A 12093-nucleotide genomic window follows, 5' to 3' on the forward strand; every position below is an offset into this window, starting at 1 on the left:
GATCCTCAACATTAATTTCTATCATTTTAGTCCTTTATGTTTGCTTCTATTATCAAGTTACTTTTTTAATTTTTGAAAGATAAAATAACTCTAAAAAAACTTGTGTGAAAATTAGATTGCTGGTGTGGAAATATACATGTTGATTGAATAAAGCACATTAGCTAAATTTGTCAAGTCCTAATTACTTATTTGTTATTTATTTTATTATTTTATAATTTATAATTTAACATTATATAGATTTATTAGGGCATATTTAAAATAAATAATAGATAAGTAATTATGACTTTCCAAATTTGACTAATGTATGTTATTTAATCCACATGTATATTCCCGCATTAACAATTTAATTTTCACATTAGTTTTTTTAGGATTATTTTTTCTTACAAAACTTAAAGAAATAACTTGATAACCAGAGCAAATATTAAGGATTGAAATGTTAGAAATTAAAGTTGGGGAACCAAATCGATAGAATTTCAAAATATAAAAGACTAAAAGTTGCTTTATCCTAATTTAATAAAATAAAACGTCATGATGTTAAGAGAAGACTTGGACAAGAGTCATGAGAGTCTTTTGGGATATTTCCACTCTTCTTCCTTCATGAGAAGAAAAATTTGCATCACCTTGCAACATTTTTCTTGCTGGCCAATTTGTGGCCTGAAAGAGTTGGACTATCATCATCATCACATTGTTGTGGAATTAATACTCTTAATATAGATCGCTATTTATAAAGTTTTTCATTTATCATTAGAGGGATTCCAATATTTTTTTTATTTTTGATTTTATTGGTAAGACTTGAACAAAAAGACTTTAGTTAAGAGATGATAAGTTTCTTATGATTCACTCCAACCCCTATTAGTGTTAAAACAATATTTCTATTATTACATGGGCTCATTTCCTTTGTCTTTGAGTATTATTGATACTTTCTTTTTGTTATTTTGATGACAAACCATTAATTATCAAATACAACTAACTAAATTAAATTCTAGTCAGGTAGAGCCTTGATCATACCGAAAATATTTTTAAGTGTGATTTTTTATTATTAATAAGAATCGAACTCTTAAAACATACGGAAAATATTATTGATATAGATTTGTTAATTATCACTTATTCTAGCAATGATTAGGATGGAATAGTACTTTTTTGGTTCTATTTTTAAATCACTTTTAACACATTTTACAACTAAAAATATTAAAACTTATTAACTCTGTTTAAAAATATAATAAGTTTTTAACTTTACTCACATTTTATATATATATATATATATATATATTAATAGTGTTTCTCTCACCAAAATTAAATGGAAGGTAAAAGAAAAAATTTATGATCAAAAACTAATGATGTGACTTATAAGTATAATAAAAAAATCTTCTTTCTTCATCTTATAAATAAGATTAGAGAAAAAATATCTGTTGTTAAATTATACGTAGGCTCATGGATGTCTCTATCTTCAATTACTAAAGGAGACATTGCTGAAGAGACTTACTCATCGCACGACTTAGGCAAGACATTAAATATTGAGAGCTTGAAGATGAAGTTTCATAGATACGACAAAAATGAGAGGCTCATTGATCAAGTCTCCTACTCATTCAATATTCCACACCAGAATTAGCCATTCAACGAATGATATATGTAACATCTTAAAAATTTTAATTTAAAATTTATAAATTAATTAAGAATAAATTAGTAAATTAGTTAGTAATTAAGTTAATCATGGTTTCGGTTCACTAATACCTTGAAATATGCAAATGATAAATAAGTACTGTAATAAGTGATAATTATTGTGTAGTTTCTTAAGACTTGTCTGACATTTTTATTTTTATTTTTTGCAAAACAACAAATTTGCTTCCAACTACTAAAAATCAGTAACAAGTTAATGTTGGGAAATAATTACTTTATTTGGAAAAATGAATAAAATGGAATAGTAAATGACAATTGTCTCTCTACAAATTTATTTATTAGTAAAATCAAACTACTAAAAATCAGTTAAGATTGAAAAATGACTACTATAATTGGAGAGATGATTAAAACGAACTAGCAAATGACAAATGCCTCTTTGCAAAACTATTTATTACTAAAAATCAGTGACAAGTTAAAATTGGGAAATGGTTACTCTTTTGAGAAAATAACTAAAACAGAATAGTAAATAATAAATGCCTCAATGCAAATTTATTTCTTAGTAAAGTCCAAGTACTAAAAACTAATGACAAGTTAAGATTGGGAAATGACTAATATATTTTGTTTGAAAAAATGACTAAAACATAAAAGTGAAATGTTCTGATGTTTGTCCATCTTTCTTTTATTTTTTTAGGGGAAAAAAGTCTTTTCACGTTTAAACTAAATTATGACAGGTAAGTCACCAAAGACTATAAAATAGTTATCACATTATTTCAAAGTACTTATTTGTCATCGCATATTTCAAGAATATTTTTTGTCATTCTCTCTTCTAAATTAAGGCCACCTAATAATCAATCTTGTAAGCCACCTCATGCCATCCTCCATTGACTAAATTCAATTTACAGTACCGAATACTTAGAAGACCCCCGAATTGTTTGATTTCTCTTCCTCTCTCTTGGTTTTTATGGCAACTTATTTAGTTTATAATAAGACTGGAAAGCCTCAAGAAATACATTTGTGTATGTGTATAATTAACACATAGGAATATATGGAATACGGTGTATGCGAAATTAATTAAAGAACACATTGCATCTGTTGGATGCCATTTTTTAATAGAAATTAAATGATAATTTCATTAAGAACTGTCCAAGCAAATACAGGAAAGAAAAACAAACTAAAACTCCAAATCTTTCATCAACTACGCACCTTTAAATGAAAGGTGGTATTTCATTAAATATATATAGAACATTAATAAGAATTTAAAAGAATTATAACATTTCGAGAGAGCTAATTGTCATTTATATATTTTGGTGGGATTTTGTTATCATTTTCTCTTAAATGAAAGGTGGTATTTGATGAAAGATATATATGCAAAACATTGTCAAAGGCAATAAGAGTTCATTCCACCCATCTATTTGCAACTCATGAGTTAAATCAATAATTACTTGCAAATAAACGACTGGCTGTGTCTAAAATCCACAAGAGTAGTAGAAACACATCAATGCACTTACTAATTAATACTATAAGATCATCATCGCCCACCATCTATAATCTCAAAGGCAACTTGCTTTTAAATGCTATCATAGCTGGTAATTGAAATACTTGCACTAACACTCCCATATCCATCATTAGGAAAATGACGACCGAGTATGTATTCACTTTCTTCTACCATCATATCCTTATAAAGTTTAGGGATTATATTACAATCGAATCAAAATTTTAGGGATTGAGTACAACGAGCCAAAATTTAAGAATCGAGTTACAATTATGTTAAAACAACAATGACCAAATGATTAATTTTTCCTAAAATAAATTATTCTTTCATATTCTTTATTTCACCAATTTGATATGTTTTTCAAATTAATTATTTAAACATATTTTTTAAATTTTTTGTTTCCAAAACTTGTTCTGAAAAACTATTTCACAGAATTGTTTTAAGAACATAAAACTAGAAAACAGAACCAAACGAACCCAATATTTTCTATCTTTTCTCTAGTTTTATAGAACAAAAGTAACAAAACATTTAAAAGGTGTTATGATTTTTTAGTTCTTTAAAATATTTTTTTTATTTTTTTATTTTTTTCAAACAGATGACAACAATTACATTTTAAATAGGTTTTGTTTTAATTTTTTTTTTCCATTTTCAGAATTAAAAAACGCTATAAAACAGGCAATTACGCGGCAAGGGATGAGCTTCGGTCACGTGTACAAGAGAGGACTTGGGCAAGTCCAAGTCTTTGCATGTGTGGTAACGTGGCCCCATCTCATGAGTTGGACCATCCATCATGAAATAATTCTGAAATTAATTTTAATTTTTCTTATAATTATTGTAGACTCCTAGTCTTCTAGAATATATTAATTTTTTAATTTTCTATCATTTTAATTTGTTATAGTATTAAAAACAATAATATTTTGTTCTTTGAGCTCAGAGGCTAACTTTGCTGATAGTAATGGCCAGTTGGGTGTCTATTTTCTTAAAAATAAAAATATTTAAAAACTCATGTGAATAAATGCTTTGAATTTAATTATTTTTTAAATTTTTCTCATTTTTTAAAAAAGAAAAAAAATGAAAACATCTTAAAATTGTTTTCATTTCATTTTTTTTGTTTTCAAAAAACACTATATTTGATTATTAGAAAATATAGTTAGATTGACCAATTTATATAATAAAATATTATTATTAATCACCTGCAACAAGCTTATTTTTTAATTTTAATTTTTTTAAATTATTATAACCAAACATATTTTTATTTTATTTTATTTTGAAAAATAACTCTGCAACCTATATTGCAAAAGAAGTTTTTAAAAACAAAAACAAATGAGGGTCCTAAAAGTCTATGATTCAACTCATCTAATTAAACTGTTTTTAATCAGCACAACCAAACAAATTTTCAATTTTTTTTTGAAAAATAATTCTGAAACCTATATATTTCAAAACAAGTTTTTTTTTTAAAAAAAAATGAGAACATACACCTGACAGGCCCTAAGTCTCTATGATTCAACTCATCTAATTAAACATTTCTTCACCAAAAAAATATTACTCCTTTGATGACAAACCATTGAGTATCCCATAACTGATTACTTTAATCCGAATCATGGGCAAGCCTTAATTGGGGAAACAATATTTTCCAACATCATTTTTTTTTATTAATACCACTTGAATTTGAGGCTTTGCTTAAGGATATTAAAGGGTCTGTTTAATTTCCATTTTCCATTTTTTTTAAATTACTCATTTGTATAGGTATTATGCTTAAAAATGATTTCAAAATATATTCTTGTTGCTTTTAAATAGAAGATATCGGAAACAAATGAGTGAGTTGATTTGAGTCACTCATTAAAATCCAAATCTTATCTCTTTGTCTTCGACTTCTAATTGGATACGTTGGCGAATACTTCTTGAATTATTGCATGACTATAGTATTCTCTGAAGTTGATATTCCAACTTGCATCCCACGGCCAAACATTCATAATCACACGCATGATAAACTTCCAACTATCACATATTTTCATAACTAACTATAGCCTATGAGTGTTTAATTAATTCATATTTTTACTTTCCATCTAGTCATCATAGAAATTGTGAGAAGTATTTAAATTGAAATCCAAGTTTCATTGTAGGTTCACCATAGTAATTAAATATATGTTACTCCTGAAATACCTCCAGAAAAAGTACTAAAGCAAACCTAAACTTAGGTCTTATAAATCAAAAATATCATATAGGAGTACCACTAGTTTTTCTTTTGAATTTTTTTTTCACTTACACAGCATCTTCCTATTATAAGCAATCTTATTCGACGTACAATTAGACACTAAATGTGACCTCTTTCTTTACATTTTTTAAAATAGTGAATCATCTCTTAAAAGGCAAAAACTGACATAGAAAGTTTTTAAAATTTATATTCCTCTCTTTCTCGTTCATTTCCACCTATTTCCTCTTATACGGGGAGGAGTTTCTTTTTGAAAATCAAAAGGAAAAAAAAAAGTCATTTCTTAATCATCATATAAGCTTTTAACCAAACCTATATATTTTTATCATATTTTTTTTAATATAAAACGCTACAGTTAGAGATCATATGTATAGAAGAGACAGAGAGATAAATCAAGGGTTAGGAATGAAGGATTCAAACCTAGTACATCACGTTATGAAGGATTAACACCTTTTGCTAGACCTAAATCAATTCCTGTCATTATGATGTACACGTTTGTTCTTGCGTTTCCAGGTGACGATAATGTTAAGTCCTCATGAACTAGCCACCTTATATACGAGGATTTAAGTCTTTGTCGCTTTATGCCCATTGGGTTTAAGCTTGTGAGACATTTGGAGGAGTGATTTAGCCACACAAGAATAACGTATAAGCTTGCAAGACTACACATACTCTGTCCAATCTTATTTATTATGACATATTTGGAGGATTGGTTTTGTAGTTTTTTTCAAGACACGACATTATATTAATTTCTTATTAGAAAAATACGATTTACCGAGAATAATGTTTTATTCCTCCCTAAAAGGTCAAACTAACGAGAAATGTAATGAGATATTGCAACTTCATCAGCCAATATAATACTAATGAGGAAAATGTTTTTTTACTTCAAACTGAGTCATTAAATAATTCCAATAGCCATCGATCTAATTGTTTCAATTGTCCAGTTCTTAAAACATTGCCACCATCCTACTCGAATTTGAATTTGGTGAAAGTCCTTACCTACAGTAATCTTATTTCACTTTGTAGAATTTAATAAAATGAAACGTTATGATTTTAAGAGACATTTTGGACAAGAGTCATGAGAGTCTTTTGGAATATTTCCACTCTTCTTCCCTCATGAGAGGAAAAATTTGCATCACACCTTATAACATTTGTCTTGCTGGCCAATGTGTGGCCCGAAATAGTTGGACTATCATCATCATCACATTGTTATGGAATTAATACTCTTAATATATAGATCGCTATTTATAAAGTTTTTTATTTATCATTAGAGGGATTCCAATATTTTTTTTTATTTTTGATTTTATTGGTAAGACTTGAACAAAAAGACTTTAGTTATGAGATGATAAGTTTCTTATGATTCACTCCAACCCCTATTAGTGTTAAAGCAATATTTCTATTATTACATGGGCTCATTTCCTTTGTCTTTGAGTATTATTGATACTTTCTTTTTGTTATTTTGATGACAAACCATTAAGTATCAAATACAACTAACTAAATTAAATTCTAATCAGGTAGAGCCTTGATCATACGGAAAATATTTTTAAGTGTGATTTTTTTTATTAATAAGACCCGACCTCTTAAGACTTTGTTTAAGAAATATAAATCTGTTATCACTTATTCTAGCAATAATTAGCATTAAATAGTGCTTTTCTTGTTATATTTGTAAATTACTTTTAACATGTTTTTCTACCAAGACAAATCTTAGAATTTATTAACTTTGTTTAAAAATTTAATACCCCCTTTGTTTTATATATATATATATATATATATATATAAGAGAAAAAATTATATCACACAGTTTAAGAAAGTTAGTTAACTATAATAATTATGTTTGAAATTAAAAAAATTAGACTAAAATGCCATATGTTAATGAATATAAGTATCTATTAATTTTTTTGTCGTTAACGTAAATTATGAAGGGTAATTTAAAAAATGTGTAATAAATGCTTATTAAAATATGTGATTTTACTTATGTAAAAAATAAGTAAAACATGATAATTTTTCCTACAAATAGAAACGGAGGTAGTAAGTTTTTAACTTTACTCCTATTAAATATATATATTTTAATAGTGTTCTCTCACCAAAATTTAATGGAGAGTAAAAGGAGAAATTTATGATAAAAATTTAATGATGTACCTTAAATATAATAAAAAATATCCCTCTCCATCTTATAAATAGGATTGTAGGAAATATCTTTATTATTATTTTGTACGTAGGCTCATGCCTCTATCTTCAATTACTAAGGGAGATATTGACGAAGAGACTTGCTCATTGCACGACTCAAAAAAGTCATTAAACATCAAGAGCTTCAAATACAACAAAAATGAGAGACTCATTGATCAAGTATCCTACTCTTTCAAAATTCCATGCCAGAATTAGGCATTCAATGAATGGTATATGTAACATTTTAAAAATATTTTAATCCGGGATTTATAAATTAAGTGAGAGTAAATTAATAAATTGGTTATTAATTTTCCAAATCACTAATGGACTCATTAAAATGTTGGATAGCCTTATGATTGGGTTAGGATAGATATTAGACCAACTGGGCCCAACTGAAGGACCTAAATCATGAGTTGGGCTTCTGTACCATGCATCCGCTGCGTCACGGCGGACAATGCAAAGTTTAGTTAAATCAGACGCGATTGGAGGCTGAACAGAAAGGAAGAAAACAGGAGAACTTGAGAGAGTACGACATTGGGGCTGGCAGGGTTTGTTTTTTGGAGCTTTTAGGAGGTGATTTGCATTGTGGTCATTAGAAAATGATCCTGCAAGACCAAAATCTACAAGCTTCAGATTGCCTTCATTGTCTATAAGATTGGAGCCTGCATAAGAACAAAATACATGAAATAGGCATATCATTTACAACCAAAAAATAAAATACAAAGCTTCTGGAGACGAAATCTAGCTTTACACTAACCTTTTATGTCACGATGAAGTACTTGATTCACATGACAATAAGGAAGCCCCGTCAAAAGCTGTCTCATGTAACACTTAAGCAAGAAGAAGCCAGTCAGTGTTTAAATGAGTTACTACCACAAATATTTGATTTAAACAATATTTGCTGCCATACCTTGATTTGGGGAACTATAAAGTGTAAACCTCATCCCAGGTCGATCTGTAAGACCAGTCAAATCATGTTCCATGCATTCAAATACCATATAGATACCACCTTTATATTTGTAGTCTCTAGCACAAAGAAAATTACAGACACGGTTAGATTCCTTGGACAAAGAAATTAAAAGGAATTTGACAGAATTATCTTCAAAGTAGAATGATCGTAGAGCAAATGAGGCACTGCTGTGCTAGTTGTTAATGAATGGACAACTGACTTCCCTTGCTCGTCTTTCTCAGGGCCCGGGGGATAAAAAGACGAGTCATGTTAATAGCAAGAGGAAAATTATATAACAACAAACATTTACATATTTAAAAACTTTTCCTGGCGATATTTGCAATAACCCAAGAATATAAAAAATTTTAATTACGTAAAATTTATGATCAAGTAATTTATATGTATTTTTATAAGTTTTGTAATAGATGCAACAAGAAAGATTATTGATCCAGTGGCAACTTTACTTGTAGCTTATGAGTTCAAATCTTCCTAATGCATAAGAGGATCATGTTTTTTTTCAGTCTCAGGAAATTATTAAAATACCCTAAAAAAATATATAATAATAAGAACAAGAATAAGAAGGATCGAATTTTATCTCTTCCCCTCCATTTTTCTCGAAGCATCGTTCATTGCTAGCGCGCGCGGACGGAGGGAGGGAGGGAGTTCCGTCGTTCCAATTGCCCACTGTGGTAGTTCCGTGAGCTCACAATCTTCTCCATTCTTGTGCCGCCGATTTCTTCCTCTTTCGTCCGTATCGTGCTGTGGTGCTTCGAACCCTTTCTCCATTCCTTCTATACGTTGCCGGTGTGTGCACAGGAGTTGTTTCCGTCACTGCTGGAGGTTTGATTTGCTGGTCCTTCTCCTCCCCTGTTTCATGTCGCAGCCCTTCTTCTTCATCTTCATGTTCCGTCACTGCAATTTTGGTGGAGGGAGCTTAGATCTCCCCCCTTCTTTCCTCTTTGCTTTATTAGTGAACCAACTTCCACTCTCTTCCGATCCTCGTCAAATTTGAGTATGTCTTACGATTGGGGAATTGCTAAAATTTTGATTAGGAATTGATTGCTAAAATTTTGCTTCATTATTGAATGTTCTAACAAGCTTAAATTGAATTGCACTTTTGATAGGTAACTATATTATGTTTTCTTTTGTGGCTGTATGATGAACATGTGTTTAGATTCGGTATTTCTTTGAGTTTAAATTGATTTTAGTTGAAGGAATGAAATTTGAAAAGTTTGGTAAATTTATATAAATGTTTAGAAATTTTTTGGAAAAGATATTTAAAGAATTAGATGGTTATTGTATGATTTAAATTTGAATGCACGAGGTATTTGATAAATTTTTGATAGGAGGATGTTAGTTTTTGGTAGCAAATGAATGTGATAGATGTATTATTGTTGGATATGTTGTTTTAGTAGGTAATTATTTGTAATATAGGGTTGAAAACGCAGTTAGATGGAGGTCAATAATTTAAGAACCAAGTTTGTTGGTTCTTTTGTTAGCTTTTGAGTTCAAATAGAGTTTTGAGGAATGAAGTTTATGAAAATTAAATAAACATGATTGATAATATTAATTATATAATAATAGAAGTTGTTTATTTTCTATATGTAGACTTGGAAACTTTAAGGTCTCATTTGGTTACTAAAAAAGAATGAAATGGAATTGATTGAATAGATCAAAATAAAAATGAATTAAATGACCCTTTTATCTCATGGTAAGTATGATAAAACTTATTAATATATGCTATAAATGTGAAAATTATTATACCCTCCAAAAATCTCATGAATCATGATTTACAATCCCATGAATTAATTACCTCTCTTTCTTGTGAATGTAGTTTACTTATTCCTTTTGATCATCTTATCTTTATATCTATTTTTTAATTCATTCCATTTCAATCCTTTTTGGTAATCAATTGGGACTTGAGTGTTGTTTATATATGAGTTTGTCAAAGATTTATTGATTAAACTCAATATAGCATTTTATTTGTGAAAGGTAAATGTTGATATTTCCTTTCCAATTCTCTAAATTTGTTGGATTGAAAACTCAATATAGCATTTTATTTTCATTCCATTAGCATCTCTCTCTCTCCACACACACATAAACACAATTAATTAAGAGAAAAATGTCAATTCCAATACATACTGATCCCAAGTATTCTCTATCACTTAATTGGTATGGATGATATAACCATGGATAGGTCTCTTGTAATTTCTATTTCATTGCCTCATAAGCACAGTATATCACGAAAGATATCCACCGATCTAAATCATTTTTCCTAAGACATACAAAAGTAAAATAGACCCTCATAAATACCAACAATCTCTCAATTAAGGAGAAATTCAGTTCATTTGCATATATTCTCAGTATAATAATTTCAAGAATATTGAGCTAATTCAAGAAGACCAAACCAGCACTTAGCCTAAAAGAACAAAGTTAACGACTTGAGGTCAATGCTTTATGTAGCCACGGATAAAGAATGACAAGTAGAACTGCAGCGACCTACTCCTTTTTTCTCATTGTAAGTCTAAGTTGGGAGAATGACAAGCAAATATTTTGAAATATGCAAATGATAAATAAGTACTATAAAATATGATAATTATTGTGTAGTTTCTTGAGACTTGTCTGACATTTTTATTTTTTATTTTACAAAACAATGATTTTCCCCCAACTACTAAAAAACAGTAACAATTTAATGTTGGGAAATACTTACTTTATTTGGAGAAATGAATAAAATGGAATAGCAAATGACAATTGCCTCTCTACAAATTTATTTATTAGTAAAATCAAACGACTAAAAATCAGTTAAGAATAGGAAATGACTACCACATTTGGAGAGATGATTAAAACGAAGTGGCAAATGACAAATGCCTCTTTGCAAAACTATTTATTACTAAAAATCAGTGACAAGTTAAAATTGGGAAATGGTTACTTTTTTGAGAAAATAACTAAAACAGAATAGTAAATAATAAATGCCTCAATGTAAATTTATTTATTAGTGAAGTCCAAGTACTAAAAATCAATGACAAGTTAAGATTGGGAAATGACTAATATATTTTTTTTGAAAAAATGACTAAAACATGAAAGTGAAATGTTCTGAAGTTTGCCTATCTTTCTTTTATTTTTTATAGGGGTCAAAAGTCTTTTCACATTTAAACTAAATTATGACAGGCAAGTTGCCCAAGACTATAAAATAATTATCACAATATTTCAAAGTACTTATGTGTCATCACATATTTCAAGAATATTTTTTTGTCATTCTCTCTTCTAAATTCAGGCCACCTAATAATCAATCTTGTAAGCCACCTCATACCATTCTCCATTGAGTAAATTCAATTTACATAACCAAATACTTAAAAGAACCCCGAATTGTTTGATTTCTCTTTCCCTTTCTAGGTTTTTATGGCAACTTATTTAGTTTATAATAGGACTAGAAAGCTTCAAGAAATACATTTTGTGTGTGTGTGTGTAAACAACACATAGGAATATATGGAATACGGTGTATGCGAAATTAAAGAACACATTGCATCTGATGGATGCCATTTCAGTAAGAACTGTCCAAGCAAATACAAGAAAGAAAAACAAACTAGAACTCCAAATCTTTCATCAACAATGCACCTTTAAATGAAAGGTGGTATTTGATAAAAGATGTACAAAACATTA

The 12093-nt window shown here is 28.7% G+C and overlaps 1 protein-coding gene across 1 annotated transcript in view; it reads right to left on the reverse strand.

Annotated features, from left to right (window-relative positions):
- Positions 1–7613: 7613 nt before the first annotated feature.
- LOC129317322 (cell division control protein 2 homolog 2-like) overlaps positions 7614–12093 on the reverse strand; it is a gene marked incomplete at its 5' end in the record, with an annotated part of 53313 nt that continues 48833 nt past the window's right edge. The window contains 3 exons of the mRNA XM_054961668.1: positions 7614–7669; positions 7868–8146; positions 8242–8314. Coding sequence (XP_054817643.1) covers positions 7614–7669; positions 7868–8146; positions 8242–8314 — 408 coding nt within the window. The remainder of the gene's footprint in view (positions 7670–7867; positions 8147–8241; positions 8315–12093) is intronic.

The sequence above is a fragment of the Prosopis cineraria genome, unplaced genomic scaffold (genome assembly GCF_029017545.1).
Source record: "Prosopis cineraria cultivar Desert tree isolate PC_DT_omini unplaced genomic scaffold, ASM2901754v1 PC8, whole genome shotgun sequence".
NCBI lineage: Eukaryota > Viridiplantae > Streptophyta > Magnoliopsida > Fabales > Fabaceae > Prosopis > Prosopis cineraria.